General features: G+C 34.7%; 1 protein-coding gene across 1 annotated transcript; it reads right to left on the bottom strand.

The window, feature by feature from the left end:
• Positions 1-1,325: 1,325 nt before the first annotated feature.
• LOC134272498 (uncharacterized) lies at positions 1,326-16,283 on the bottom strand. Its single transcript, XM_062754721.1, has 18 exons — positions 16,145-16,283; positions 14,484-14,594; positions 14,016-14,309; positions 13,764-13,902; positions 13,249-13,444; positions 12,282-13,105; positions 12,033-12,150; positions 11,749-11,931; positions 11,619-11,655; positions 11,162-11,479; positions 10,891-11,027; positions 10,512-10,710; positions 3,674-3,793; positions 3,329-3,483; positions 3,096-3,230; positions 2,480-2,594; positions 2,172-2,265; positions 1,326-2,029 (listed from the first exon to the last, which is right to left on the bottom strand). Coding segments are annotated over exons 2-18 (3,201 nt in total). The 5' UTR covers positions 14,485-14,594; positions 16,145-16,283; the 3' UTR covers positions 1,326-1,893.
• Between the last annotated feature and the right edge of the window lie 332 nt (positions 16,284-16,615).

Here is a 16,615-nt window from a genome sequence, read left to right as displayed (position 1 = left end):
TTAAAGTAATGTTTAAATTTTTGAAAAGTAAGTCAAACTTCAAGGACAAGGTCGAGGATAAAAAAAATCATGGCATATTTAATTTGGAAGGGTCTTGTTACTAGGAATATTCCTGTGAAATATGAAAATCCTATCTCTTCTCATTCTGGATTTCTGACCAAGGTTAAAGTTTTTGTGACAGAATGGAAAGAGTGACAGACGAATGAGATTTAATGTCCCCTTGCTTTCGCAGAAACGGGGTACAATAATTAATTAATTTAAGGCATTAGCTGCACATCTACGTTTTATAACGATACAACAAATAATATCCAACTGAGACTTCAAGCTTACATTTACATAACATTCTCTTGCTTGTTAGTAAGGATATAAATATTGTCCTTCAAGCATATACAGTTCTTCTTGATTAAATACGCAAACGAACAATGCATTGATTGTGATGCAGAATTTTATTTTAAGTGAGTGACCAGTAAGTATTTTTATGCCCCCGTAATCGAAGATTCGAGGGTATATAGTTTTTATCGTGTCCGTCTGTTTGTCCACAAAAACTTTAACGTTGTCCATACTTTCGATTTAGTGGAGCTACGACTTTCATATTTCACATGTGTATTCCTTGTGACAAGATCTTTCTATGGGTACTACTAAATTTGACCTTTTGACATTGACCTTGGTGTTTGACCCACATTTCCACAAAAATTCCAAACTTTTACTTTGGTCATAACTTTCAAACGGTAGATACTAAGACTTTCATATTTCAAGTCTATATTCTTTCTGGCAATACCTTCCATTGGATACCAACAATTTGACCTTGAACTTGGAGATTTCCGTACGTATGAAAAAAACTTTAACCTTGACCATAATTTTGAACAGTAAGGGCTAGGGCTTTTATACTTCATACATGTATATGTAATTCTTGTGTAAAGACCTTTCTTTTGATACCAAGAACTTTGACCCTTTAACTTGAACTTGGAGTGTGACCTACTTTTGAACAAAAAAACCTAGACTGTAACTTTTAAAGGGCTAGGGCTGAGGCTTTCATACTTCACTATTTAATCTTTGTGATAAGATCTTTCATGGAATATCAAGAACTTTGACCTTGGAGTTTGACCTACTTTTTAAAAAACTTTAACCTTGGCCATAACTTTTGAACGGTTAGGGCTAGGGCTTTCATACTTCACATCTGTAATTCTTGTGACAGATGTACGGACGACGGGTACATTACCATGCATTGCACAAGCTCTTCAGTAGAGTTAAAAATTACATAAGTAATGACTACATCAACCATTTATAGATGCTTTCATATTATCATAAGATAAGAAAGAAAAGAAGTTGTCTCTAGTTTCATTTATTTATATCTATATGTTATGTATTTTATCAAATGTACACGACATTTGATGCAACTTTTCAGAGACTATTAAATCTCGTCATTTAATACACAACAAATTAGTTTAATAATTACAATAGAATGCGGATTTATACCCCCGGTATGTTATGTATTTTATCAAATGTACACGGCAGTTGATAGAAGTTTTCAGAGACTATAAAGTCTCGTCATTTAATACACAACAAATTAGTTTAATAATTACAATAGAATGCGGATTTATACCCCCGGTATGTTATGTATTTTATCAAATGTACACGGCAGTTGAAAGAAGTTTTCAGAGACTATAAAGTCTCGTCATTTGATACACAACAATTTAAATCAAAGTCCACAATGAAATGCTGAAGGTTTTATCACTATAAAATGTTTTTTCTTTTGTTTTCACACATGTTTTCATGATATATTTTATATTTTAGACAACTCTTCCTTCTTAAGTCCTTATTATGGTGAAATGAAATTTTAAAAACCACCCCCAGACAATATGCCTATATATGCAAGCAGTAGTTAAGACTTCTTTATTGTCTGGAATAGTAGTAGCAATCGTCTGAGGGGGCAGCGTTGAAGGTGTTCCCGATCTCAGATGACAGATCACTAAAACTGGGTCTGTGTTTCGGCTTCGACTTCCAGCATCTCGTCATGACTCCGTAGAAGCTATTTGGAGAGAAAGCACATGAATACTAGGTAATAATAAAGTAGGTAAAAGAAAGAGGAATAATTATAAACAAGTACAAGTTTATATCCAATGGTTTGCTTTAAAAAAAAATATATAAAAATAACAATTTTCTGGCCTTACAAATCATTTGCAAATTCTGGTCTCTTCATTCGATGGCCATTTCTGACTTCAGTCTGTACATCTCTACTGCGCATGCCTGGATACGGAGTGTCACCTGAATGAAAAATAAAGGTCTAGATCACGAGTATTTTCCTATTAACAGAGCTTTATGCGGATACTTCGAAATTTAAAAGAAACTTGAGCTTTTTCAAAGATCAAGAAAAAAAAATTAAGATACAAAAGCAGGGGACCTGTATGATTTCTCAATCTGGAAACAAACACGTCATGCTAAGTTGCAAATTTAACTTACAATTACAATTTTTACGTACCCAAACTAAAAACTTCCCACAAAACAACTCCAAAGGACCAGACATCACTCTTAATTGTGGCGGATTTCAGTGAAACTAAACATTCCGGGGCCGCCCATTTTACAGGTATTCTTTCCTAAAGTAATATATTCATTACATTTAAGTTTACTCTCAAAAGACTGGTACAGAGGGTAAAAGAGGCCCATGGACTTTGACGTTAATTTTTATCCAGATGTTATCAGGCGATGACCATTGGAAATGAAAATTATCTCGACTCATGATAAACACTAAACAATTTGTTTGGCACTATCAACTAGTTATTACATCATATTTTTGTCTCTAAAAAATCAATTTGACAATGTACATTGTACAATAAATTTTCATAATGAAGCTAGCTGCTTAGTACAATCATGTAAATAATTTGTCGTGTCCATGAGCAAATGAAAGATTTTCAAAGGTGTATTCTACAAACATTCACACACACACCCTCACACGCACCCTCACCCTCTCTCTCACACACAAACACACCTTGTTGACTTCCTAGAATCATAAACATACTCGATACAGTCATACAGATTATATCATAAAGATCTATTAAGACTATTATGGTACAACTAAGATGCTACTGGTCTTTAACCTTTTCGTCAGATGTTGCATCCTTTTCTTCGTCGTTGCCCTGTTGTTGTGGTGGTTCAGGTCCGAATCCATAGATCTTAGGCTCCAGATCTTCAGTCAACAGAATGTTTCGTGCAGCAAGTCTTTTGTGCACAAGCTAAAATATATAAAAATAACTGACTTAGTGGTCTACTAATTTTAAAACCGTTTACAATTTATATACATGTCTATAAAAGACACCAATCAAGACAGAACCTTTTTGGATTCGAGGAATGCCATTCCCTTAGAGATTCCATAGACAATACGATGTAGTTGTTCCTCTGTGTCTTCTGCCCAGGCATTTTTCTTTTGTAACAACCAATCTCGGAGTTGTCCCTTCTCACAGTATTCTAGAACCATGAATGGTCCAACTGCAAAACGTAAGTAGACATTTACCATTACCAACATCAAAATGAAATGATGTGTCAGAAGCTGCTTTTGAAAGGCACTTCAAAATGTATGTAGAAACTTAAAGATTCTTTTATAAAACAGCAATGAAAAATGACATTTCATGTCAATGACAATTAATTTTTTGAAATACAGTAAATAGTGATAACCAACATGCTTCATTATCAACGACAGCGCCGAGGAAATGAACAATATTTGGGTGTTCTCCAACTTCTTTCCCAAAAAAGTTGATCTTTGCTTTCATCATCAGCATATTTTCTTCACTGTAGCCACCTATAAAACAAGAGAGAGAACATGATTCCTCATTGAGCATTTATCTTCAGTCGCATGTCTTCTGTACTTGAAATCGTGTTCAGCCTTCACTAATATAGGAATGGAAACAAAGAAAAACAGACATATCTAAATCTCAAAGGTAAATTGGGCCTTAAACGATGAATGGACGAAGCATTTAGTAAGCATAACATGAATATATACATCATATAGTATAACTTTTTGAATTAAATAGCATTTAACCTCTGAACGAGAGAAATGCTTATTGTACTTAAAGCAATATGAGCTGCATTTTGGAGAATTTTATTTTGCTGGTAAAATGTGTTTTTATGATTAATCTGTATGTAATCTAAACCCTTATAATCAATAAAACCAAAAATAAAGTTTGAAAATGTTTCAGAAGAAACATTCTGTACAAGTGAATATACAGAATTATATAAGAAATCTTTATTGTACAGGACGATAATAATTATACCCGCACTTTCTAAAGAAAGTTTGGGTATATTGTTGTTACTCATGTCCGTCCGTCCGTCCGTCTGTCCGTCCGTCTGTCACACTTTTCTTCCCTGAATTCCTCCTACATTTTACACAGTAGCTTAATCATCTTTTGGGAGATGGTTGGTGGGGTCATGTAGATGTGCAGTAAGGTTTTGGAATTTTGATTTTGCCCCGGGGAGTCAAATGGGGGTCGAAAAATGACGTTCTTTATGCAAAAAGCCCCGTCTTCCCTGAACTTCTTCTACATTTTACTCAGCAGCCTAACCAGCTTTTGGGAGATGGTTGGTGGGGTCATGTAGATGTGCAGTAAGCTTTCGGAATTTTGATTTTGCCCCAGGGGGTCAAATGGGGGTCGAAAAATGATGTTTTTTATGCTAAAAGCCCCATCTTCCCTGAACTCCTCTTACATTTTATTCAGCAGCCTAATCATCTTTTGGAAGATGGTTGGTGGGGTCATGTAGAAGTGCAGTAAGGTTTTGGAATTTTGATTTTGTCCCGGGGGGTCAAATGGGGGTCGATAAATGATGTTTTTTATGCAAAAAGCCCCGTCTTCCCTGAACTCCTCTTACATTTTACTCAGGAGCTTAATCATCTTTTGGGAGATGGTTGGTGGTGTCATGTAGATGTGCAGTAAGGTTTTGGAATTTTGATTTTGCCCCGGGGAGTCAAATGGGGGTCGAAAAATGACGTTCTTTATGCAAAAAGCCCCGTCTTCCCTGAACTTCTTCTACATTTTACTCAGCAGCCTAACCAGCTTTTGGGAGATGGTTGGTGGGGTCATGTAGATGTGCAGTAAGCTTTCGGAATTTTGATTTTGCCCCAGGGGGTCAAATGGGGGTCGAAAAATGATGTTTTTTATGCTAAAAGCCCCATCTTCCCTGAACTCCTCTTACATTTTATTCAGCAGCCTAATCATCTTTTGGAAGATGGTTGGTGGGGTCATGTAGAAGTGCAGTAAGGTTTTGGAATTTTGATTTTGTCCCGGGGGGTCAAATGGGGGTCGATAAATGATGTTTTTTATGCAAAAAGCCCCGTCTTCCCTGAACTCCTCTTACATTTTACTCAGGAGCTTAATCATCTTTTGGGAGATGGTTGGTGGTGTCATGTAGATGTGCAGTAAGGTTTCGGAATTTTGATTTTGCCCTGGGGGGTCAAATGGGTGTTGAAAAATGACTTTTTTAATGCAAAAAAGACCCTTCTTCCCTGAACTCCTCTTACATTTTACTCAGCAGCCTAATCATCTTTTGGGAGATGGTTGGTGGGGTCATGCAGATGTGTAGTAAGGTTTCGGAATTTTGATTTTGCCCCAGGGGGTCAAATGGGGGTCGAAAAATGACGTTTTTTATGCTAAAAGCCCCATCTTCCCTGAACTCCTCTTACATTTTACTCAGGAGCTTAATCATCTTTTGGGAGATGGTTGGTGGTGTCATGCAGATGTGCAGTAAGGTTTCGGAATTTTGATTTTGCCCTGGGGGTCAAATGGGTGTTGAAAAATGACTTTTTTAATGCAAAAAAGACCCTTCTTCCCTGAACTCCTCTTACATTTTACTCAGCAGCCTAATCATCTTTTGGGAGATGGTTGGTGGGGTCATGCAGATGTGTAGTAAGGTTTCGGAATTTTGATTTTGCCCCAGGGGGTCAAATGGGGGTCGAAAAATGACGTTTTTTATGCTAAAAGCCCCGTCTTCCCTGAACTCCTCTTACATTTTATTCAGCAGCCTAATCATCTTTTGGGAGATGGTTGGTGGGGTCATGTAGATGTGCAGTTAGGTTTCGGAATTTTGATTTTGTCCAGGGGGTCAAATGAGGGTCAAAAAATGACGTTTTTTATGGAAAAAGCCCAGTCTTCCTTAAACTCCTTTTTCGTTTTAAACAGTGGTCTTATCCTCTTTTGGGAGAGTTCACTCTTTTGAAATTTTGTTAAAACATTAAGGTCAAGGGGTAAAAAATCATAGCATGTTGGGAAACATCTTGTTATGGGTAATGTTCACTTGAAATGTGAAAGTCGAATCTCTTCTCAATGAAAAGGAAATACAACATTAATGAAAACTAAGTTAAACTTCAAGGTCAAGGTCACAGAGTCAAAAAGTCATGATACATTTGGAAAGGTCTTATCACAGGTAATATGAATGCCCTTTCATTTATCTTTCAAAATGATCAATTTAAAGCAATTAATTTGTTTATGAAATTAGGTTAAACTTCAAGGTCATGGGTAATAAAAATCATAGTGTATTTAGAATGGTATTGTCCCATTTAATACTAATACACATGTTTAATATAAAAGTCCTGTCTCTTCTAATTCAAAATATACGACCATGATGACCAAGGTTAAATTTATTGTGACAGATGGGCAGATTGACAAACAAATGAGATTTAATGTACCCTACCTTTAGCGAAAATGGGGGACAATAAATGTCTTTGCTGTTCTTGAGAAGAAGATTTATGCTGGAAAAAGTCCCCTGCATATATAAATGTAAATTGGTTGAAATTGGCCCAGTGGTTCTTTAGAAGTTAATGTGAAAAGTTTGCAGACAAACAGATGGACAACAGAAATCAGTACATTTCAGAAAACAGTATGCTTATAAATAGTTAATCAAGGTGCTTTGGGTAGCAAAATAAAGCTAAACTGGTATATCTAATTCATCCGCAGAGCTAAGTATATTTTAATATGCACAACCTTTTCAACTCTTATCATAATTATTTTTTAAAATTTATATCACCATGTCTCATTCAAGGGAGAACTAGAGATATGACCAGATGTATATCTGTTGAATATAAAATATGTACATGTATACTGTGTTTTTTTAGTAATTTGTTTGTTTGTTGTGACAGCAACTGTTATGGCAGCTTTTGTCAAAGGTTGAAGTTTCTCAAATGTAAGTCAAACTCCAAGGTCAAGGTCAAAGGGTCAAAATTGTTGGTATCAAAGGAAAAGTCTTGTCACAAGGAAAACACATGTGAAAAAAGAGAGAAATCCCTAGAACTTCCTCACCTGTTCAAAAGTTATTGCCAAGGTTAAAGTTAAATTGGGTTCAACTCTAAGGTCTAGGTCAAAAATAATTATACCTGTTGAAAGTTCACAACGATTACACATGTTAGAGCATGAAAGTCCTAGCACCACCTGTTCAAAACTTAGGCCAAGTTTAAGGTATTTTTCTTGTAAAAGTGGGTCAAACTCCAAGGTCAAGAGGTCAAAATTGGTGGTACCCATTAAAAGGTTTTGCCAAAAGAAATTTACCTATGAAATATTGAAGCCATGTGTATAGCCCAATCCACTTAAAACTTATGGGCAAGGTTAAAGTTTCTGTGGACAGACAAACATACATAAACATAGGAAACAAAATATGTATATATAGTCAAATGAAAAAAATTTCTACTATTATGGAGTCATAAGATCAATTGTCATTTCAGGTACAGGGAGTCAGTGGCTAGGGAGATCAGACACCCCCCCCCCCTGGAATTAGCAGTTATTTAAATAAGACTATGTACTGTAGAGAATAAAAATGACTTTGGACATCCTCCCCCTTAGAAAACAGGGACTCCACCATCATTGTTTTTATTATTATTTTTTATTTGCTTCTCAGGTGGGGAGAGAGAGAGATAGGCATTGACAAATTAATCGGGTTGTATTTCCAATGGGTTTTTTTCCCGACCAAGTACTAAAATCAGTTTGCACATTTTGATAAATTCATCAAAAACGCTTTGTACTAAAATAATATTTTATGTCGTTGAGAAAGTAAATTTAAAAAGTTCCAAATTATGGGCAAAATATTTATCTGAATCTAATTAAGTAATTTACTTCAATCATTAATTAAATTCTGTTATTTCAGACTGGTAATGAATTAAGTATTCAAAATACATATGTGAGGCTCATAGATCGTATGGTCACCCATCTTCCCAAGTCAAGAGTTTCTGATCCGCTCCGCTCCACATAAACCCTTGACCGAATAGGCTAAGTTTGAAGGGGTTTGAAATGCGTTCTCTGATTGGCCTCATGAAAGTCAGCATGAACCAATCAAAATAATTGTTTTATTTAAACTTAAACTAAATTGTAAACAAAAAAACAAGCCTGTTTTAGTCCCAAGGATGACGTCATTATCATTAAACAGCCCAGTTAAAGGTTTGTCTCAGCTTTTATGTTGAATTATATTGGATTTATATAAATATTATCTCATTCGCTGTTGAATTCGCTTACTCCGATTGGCCAATAGCAGAGGACAGTAGAGTTCAATACATGTATTCTCACTAGATGGCGTGACAGTAAACCCCATCAAACTTAGCCTATTCGGTCAAGGGTTTATGTGGAGCGGAGCGGATCAGAAACTCTTGACTCGGGAAGATGATGGTCACCTGAAAATTTTATGTTCAATTTGACGAATACATGTACGGTGATAATTATAGAATTATTTTGACTTCTTTTTTGGAAAGTCCAATATGAAGGAGTGTGTATTTAGAGGCAAACACTATAGTGCGGGTATTACTGTCTTATGACAGCATCTAGTTCAATTTTGCTTCAATCAAAGCGTATAAAAAGTTCTTTCGTAGAAAATATGAACAACAGAAGTTTATAAATGTTCTATTTTTCTCTCTCTGAAATTGTTAATTACAAATTTGCAAAAAAATTTCATATGTCAAACATGCAGCTCATATTGCTTTAACTGACTGTGCTTTGGATATAGTCTTAAGATCTTTAATATTTTACGCATAGTATATACTCTAATTGGGACTGTGCAAGACCTTGCATTACTTTAATAATGAAAAGCAACATGAGCAGTCCAGGAAGCTTTGATTTAACATACTTTTCAATTTTTATATATCTTTGTGTCTTACTGTGTTACATGTAATCACATTCAAAAGTGAGCTCATGTTTTCTTTTGTTTTAAATAATCAATATAATTAAAATTATATTATTATGAACCAGAAAACTGACCAGTCAGCAAGGGCCCCGCAATGGGGTAGAATCAAAAGGGTGCAGCTTACGGAATGATTAAAAAATGTACAAAGAATAGGCAACAGCAACTGTATTCTTAAAATTTCAAGATATTTCCTGAATATTCAAAAACCTGAAAATAATATCCTTGTATTTACATTAGGCAGTAAAGAACAACTTGACATTGAATGTATATTTAAACAATTATGAATTTAAGCTTGTGTTATATTAAATGCCAGCCTTCAATGAATGCAAATATCATGAAGGCTTGACCTTAACTTTAAACAAACAGCAGTTGCAGACAAAGGTTTTCATTAATCTGAAAGTGACAGATAAAGAAAAGACTTCTAAATTTTCTGCAGCAGGCTACATAATTAATCCCAAGGGATTAATTGTACCTCTCTCATCATTTTCGTCTAAAGTTACAATAAGAATTTTTTAGTATTAATGATAGAATGGGGATTTTATACAACTACCTTAGAAATTAATAATATTCTTGAATTAACATAAAGTGAAAAAAAGTAAATCAAAAACTCTTCTTTAATCTATTTCTTGTTTTTAGAATTCAATGAAATCATAACCATTTAACAAAAATAAATCATAAAAATTTATATTTAAATCCACATTTCAGAGTGTTCATAGCATTCCTAATTGACTTAACTTCAAAACAAACTTCATTTGCAAACAGAGGTGGCAATTCATCTCAATGTGACAGATAAAGATAATGCTCTGGATTTTCTTCAGGAGGAAAGCTAATTAATCCCAAGGGACTCATAGCAGCATTCAGTTTACAATGGAAACGTCTTCAGCAGTTATCTCTCTTTGCCAATGCATTCTTATATAAAGTTAAGGAATCTACCCCATCACCCCAGCTCCTAACCAGGGGACATAGAGAACCAAACTTAGCATCAAAATATGTATTTCTGCCTACTGAACTACCATACCAAAATTGTACTTGATTGGGCAACCATAAAAAAAGTTGCCCATTCATTCTTATGCATAGTTAAGGAATCTACCCCACCACCCCAGCTCCAAACCAGAAGACATAGAGAACCAAACTTAGCATCAAAATATGTATTTCTGCCTACTGAACTACCATACCAAATTTGAACTTGATTGGGCAACCATAAAAAAAGTTATTAGAAAAAAACAGAAAATTTGCGGACGGAAGAGTGACAGACGGACAGACAGAGTGATTACTATAGGGCACCCGCAAATCCTTGCGGGGCCCTAGTTATTTGCTACTGATTGGGCATATGGCTACTTGTATATATTTTTATGTAAAAGTCTTACTTTTCAAAGTCTTTGCAACGACTATTTGTTTGGACATGTTATTTTGTGGTTGGTATCTGGCTTTATAGATGTCTGCAAATCTTCCACTCGTCAACATGGCATCCAGCACAATTTCAGAACTGGGTAATATCCAATTGTCCGTTTTATTGAAATCCATTTGACCATATACGTATATATCATCACAATCATAGCCAGGATTCTGCAGACAAGGATTTTACATTATAAACACATTGAGAAAAAAATCAATTAAAATTTCATTACCTTAAAGACTTAAACATATATATTTTACATTTATCACCGACAATTTCGGCAATATCCCGCGAGAAAACTGAATGATCTTATCATATAAAAATCCAAAGACTAGACAGTTATCACTTACATGGGCTGTTAATCTATTTGCGATGTTCTTTCTGACCACTGTTACCCTGCGTTGAATGTCTTCTCTTACAACAGTTAAACGTCCAAGGCGCCAAAGAACGACCATGGCGGCAATCACACCCAACATGATTAAAAACGCTAAAATGGAAGCTCTTAAGCTATACTATGGCATATTCCAAAAACTTATAAAGTAACCATACTGTTTTGTTTCAGAGAGAGAGAGAGAGAGAGGGGGAGAGAGAGAGAGGATGTATAATTATATTTTTTATTACTAAGAGAAATTCCTGCTATCGCTCCACCGGTCAGAGCAGCTGGTGCTTCGGCTGTTTTGAAGTGTAGAAATACTGGATCACTCCTCTGAGGGCCATATTCTGTTACAAAGGACAGGTTGTAACTCGTCTCTGGATCCAGTCCTGTCAAATCAAACCAGTCGGCGTCCTTATCTACAAACCGGACGTGAACTTGACCACTGGATGACCGGAACTGTACTATAACCTTTGACCTTTCGTAACAAGTTGGAGGTACGATCCAATTCAGACGAACGCCGTTGTCATAGGTTGCAGTTATAGTTAAATTTATTGGACCAGAGTCTAAAGAGATGAGGTACTGATATAAAGAACCAGAAATGTAAACATGAGGTTTATGCAAATAGCATGCACTATATTTTGGATCTGAACACCGTTTCGTTTACATATTAAACTCTGAGGATTATACATATATATGCCTTACATTCATCCATGCCGTTAAGGGAAGCTACATCTGTTATCTGAAAAAGGAATTGAAATGAGGTCAGAGCAAAAACACACTGAACAGAGTACATAAAAGATTACTAGTATCGAAGGTTGTTTAATCTTCTCACGGTTTGGATGTAGGAAGTTGGTAACATTGCCATGTTGTAAACGGTAAGATTTAGTAAGACAAACTCCTGGGCGAATTTTTCCTTCGACACAACCATCCAGCAGTTATTGATGTCCACATCATGACGGTAATAAAAGAAGCTTCCTACGGACGTCGTGTATCCGGTCTTAAATCCAGGATCCACCTACAGTAACAAGAAACCACCAGACATTATTTTAGTCTTAGTTTTTTCTATCATATTTAATATAAAATATAAAACAAATATTCAAACAAAAAATTACTCACTTCCGTTTTATTTCCTGGAATATCGCTTTCATGGAATAATTTGTTAGTACTGTTAGATCTTAGTTCCACATGTATTTTATGTATACCACTCTGTCCGTCAAATGCGTCTACCTGTAGGCTGAAAAAAAACAATTGGGCTACAAATGGTGATCTCTCATGTCAATTTTCAAAAGACTTAGAAATTTATCCTTTTAATTTCACTGATTTCAGAAGAATCAATTCAGAAAAATGAAAAGTTTTATTTCTTACCGACTGGAGAAGGCGAAGGTGGCATTTTTGACGTTCTTTGTAAATGTAACATCAGAGGGTTTTAAACTCTTTGGTGAGCTTGAATCGAAGAATATCTTTGACAAGTCAACTTTCGTATTCCCCATGATGTCAGTGGCTTTGGCCCAGAAATTAATGGTATCGCCATCTTTTCTTTCAATGTTGAACGTCTGTGTTTCAGAAAATGTATCATTCACCCTATACCAGGTTTGTGGGGTTTTATCTCCCTGATTGCCATGTCTGTAGAAATATTCAAATTTCACGATGCCGTGAACATTCCGGATCGCCGCAAGTGTTCTTTTCCCTGAGTTATCATCAAGTTGGTTTGGAACTTGTTTTTCATATTTTGCTTCATAATCGAAATGTCTATAATGTGTTACTGGATTTAAAAGTTTATTGTCGTCATGGAATTTGTTTTGGAAGTGTCCTTTCCACGACATAATTATGTTGTTGCTGAGATTATTCTGCCACTGATAGTTAGTTTCAGATGCTGCACTTTCTGCCTTGAATGGTAGTTCAGACAGAGTAATATTTGAACTGGGATCATATAAGACCAAGGTGCGGGCGTACTGTGTATTGTTGGCTCTGTCTATTACATTAAGTACCAAGGAATACATCCCTGCCCTCTTAGGGGTATAGGTGTAACTTTTTTCCAATGGCGTCAGGGATATTTCCTCATCTGGACGCCAGGGATTCGGTTCTGCTAGGTTGGTTGTGTTCAGCTTTAGCTGATACACCTGTATTTTGTATTCTTGGATTCCAGAAAGCTTATCTTCCCAGTTTTGCCAAGATAATTCCAAAGGTGACTTATTAAAAAAAAATAAAGAAAGAGATATTAGTTCAATTCATATTTTTACAGTTAGTAAGGATTTATGAATAGTTTCACTGTACTTTCTTGTTGATTTGCATACATTGAATTACTTCTTTGAGTTGGATAAGACCATGGTACCTTTGTAATATCCTCTGATACATCAAAAGCTGTTGTCTCACAAGCCTGGTCTAGAAGACAATGATGTGGCTTCACCAAATCAAACCGAAACATTGTAGATTTTATAGACATCCGCCCATTAAAAAAGTCCTTGTTTACAGATGACCCTTTTAATTCTCTAAAGCCCCCGTTCTCAGTAAAAACGGTCAGGGTTAAACTAAGCAAAATACAAATAAATGTTAGATATACTAATATACACTTAAAATTTTGGTCACTCAAACATTTAAGAAAAAGTTTAGATGTAACCTAAACTAGTATTTATCCCTAGATGCAGTATCATTTTAAATGTAACAAAATTTTGTTAATAAAGCAATAAACTTAAAACCAATCAGAACCGATTTTGTTTAAAAAAAAAAAAGCAATCTATTTTAAAAAAAGATTCATAAAAAGTAGGCTTTTTAATAATTGTAACGAACGGATCAATTAATATTTTCACGGATTTTCACACAAATTGTAAAGAAAAATTTGTGTTTTACTTGTCTCCATTTTCTAGCTGTCTGTCAAAGTTTACATCCGTGTAGTTACAGTGAAATACATCATCGTTTGGGTTGAGGGGACCCGGCTTGCTTTCACAGTCTATGGTATCATTCCGACTTATAAAGGGTATGTTCTTATCTAGTAAGACAGATTAGAGTACAAATTTAACTCTTGTTTCTAACATAATTTATATTGCATCATATTATCCACCTTTTTGTCATTTCAAAAGATCTTAATTATCATAAATTCACCTATTCTTCCCACTTTATGAAGAATAAGGTTTATTCTTCCGGAAATGATTCCCATTTTAAACTGTTTGACATATTTAGGAACCGCAACGTTGTCTGGTGCCGAGGAAATGGCCGCAAAAGTGACGTTGATATAGTTGTAATCCTTTTGGTTGACCCACATTGTATCCACTTTTGTAGAGTTTGGTTCAGAGGAATCGGTAACAAATCGGTACAGTTCCCTCCTCTTACCAGTTCTTTCAACATAAGCGAGAATGGAAGTACATTGTGTAATAATTGGACTCATCTCTGACGTCACTGTAAACATAGATTCTCATGGATCATATATGAAGAACACTTTTTGATCAGAAAAGTTAACATTGCCTTTAGCTTAGTGTACTTAAACTTTTGTAAAATTAATGAAGTTAACTCAGAGATGACGTAAATCTGCGGACATATATGAATTATGCCACCTTAACTACAGTAGCTTACTTGTTTTACAGCGTTGAGTTCCATCCCTCCCAGTAAACCCTTGATGACATTGACAATCTACTGAGTTATTACACGTGCCGGGGAAGCAGGGCGATTGGTAGGAACACAGAGCTGTAACACAAAACATCAAGTTTCGTCTTATAAGATTTTCATTTTTAAATGCGTGTACTTTGATAGCAACAACTTACAAGCATTTTAAAATGTTTAGATCTCAGAGTCCTTTTGCTCCAAACATGGGGAAATACATTTAAATGCATTTGAAATTTTTAAGAATTAGAATTAAAAAAATGGGCTTATGATGCTAGATCATAAAATGTTATTTTGTTTATGTGAGCCTTTGAATATGGCAAGCCCTTTTACTATTTATTCGTAAAATAAAAATTTTCTTTCAGTAAGAGAGATACGGTATTTCTCTAGCATAGACAGATATCTCTTTAGCTTATAGATATATCTCTTTGACCAATAGAGATATCTTTACAACTTAGAGAGATATCTCTTAAAACAAGAGATATCTCTTTTTGTAAGAGAGATATCTCTTTTACTTAGAGAGATATCTTTATAAGCTAGAGAGATATCTCTTCAAGCGAGAGAGACAATATTAAAAGAGATATATTTCTTAGTTAGAGAGATCTCAGTTATTCTCTTTAGATTTTCAAAAACAGATATCTTTTTAAGCTAAAGAGAATTCTCTTTTTATGAGATATCTCTTTTCCAGTCATCCTTTCAATAAAATAATTAATTCTCCCTTTAAAACGAAAGCAAAACAGGAAGTAATAATTTCGCAGTTTCAAGAAAAGCATGCAATACTCAGAATAATATATGTACTATGTAGACAAAATGCTATAAATCCCTTGTATGAAAAAACAAATAATAATGGCAACTTCGTTGATAAAAAATGCTAAAAGTTTAATATCTAGGAAAACGAAAGTAAGCATGAAATCTCAAATGCAATGGACCGAATTTTCTCAGCTTATGAAATGATAAACTATTACTCATTTTAAGTCTACTGTAGACAACACTGAATTACTTTTCATGTTTAGTTAAGCTATTACAATGTAGAATATCATGAATATGTCAAAATCTAAAAATACTTTAATGTACTTCCGTGAATAAAAAGCTTACGTCCGGTAAAGGGAGAAGCCATTTCAAATGGAATTTATATGAAAATAATGAAGAAAGATATCTCTTTTCAAAAAAGAGATATCTCTTTTTGCATTAGAGATATCCCTTTTCGACACTCTTTTACTTTAAGAGATATCTCTTTAACTTAAAAAGATATCTCCAAAAGTAAAAGGGATATCTCTCTAGGTGAAAGAGATATCTCTTTAACGTTCATAGATATCTCTTTTCACGAAAGAGATATCTCTCAAGGAGAAAGAGATATCTCGTCAAGTGGAAGAGATATCTCTCATAAAAATAGATATCTCTCTCAGTAAAAGAAATATCTCTCTAAGTATACGAGATATTGCTTTCGCACAGAGATATCTCTTAAAAATGAGAGATATCTCTTTAAGTTTGGAGATATCTCTCTAAAATGATAGGTATCTCTGCAATTTTAAGATAAATTTTGTTTTCCAAAAAAATAGCAAGAGGGCTTGCCATATTTGAAGACAGTGTTTGGTGTGAAGATTTCATTTCTAATTTACTGCAGTTATACTTACGCGTCTCACAACTGTGTCCTGTATGTGTACTGGTGCATACACACACATCCGGGTATACACATGTACCGCCATTTTGGCATGGTGACTGACAGATCGCTGATAAAATATTTTATAGCATTAGAAAACTTTGTTTTGTTACAGATTGCAGATATATACGAAAGCTGAATAGACTCATTTCTGAGAATATAATTTTTTTTAACTCGTTATAACGAGTTAGTTATCTCGTTATAACGAGTTAGTTATCTCGTTATAACGAGTTAGTATCTCGTTATAATGAGTTAGTTATCTCGTTATAACGAGTTAATTTTTCTCGTTCTGACGAGATAAAAACTGGTCTAAAGTTGAAATATCTAAGTGATAGGAAGTATAGCATACAAAACCGAGTCGATTAAGTTTGTTTAAAGTGTGTGTGATAAAGATTTTATTGAAAAACAGCAAACAGTTTTTTTTTTTTTTTTTTTCGAGGCGTTG

Source organism: Saccostrea cucullata, unplaced genomic scaffold (genome assembly GCF_032062105.1).
Source record: "Saccostrea cucullata isolate Sc308-1 unplaced genomic scaffold, CSIRO_AGI_Scuc_v1 ctg7664, whole genome shotgun sequence".
NCBI classification, from domain to species: domain Eukaryota; kingdom Metazoa; phylum Mollusca; class Bivalvia; order Ostreida; family Ostreidae; genus Saccostrea; species Saccostrea cuccullata.
The sequence above is the reverse complement of the archived record's forward strand: the minus strand, read 5'-3'. Positions and strand labels throughout refer to the sequence as shown.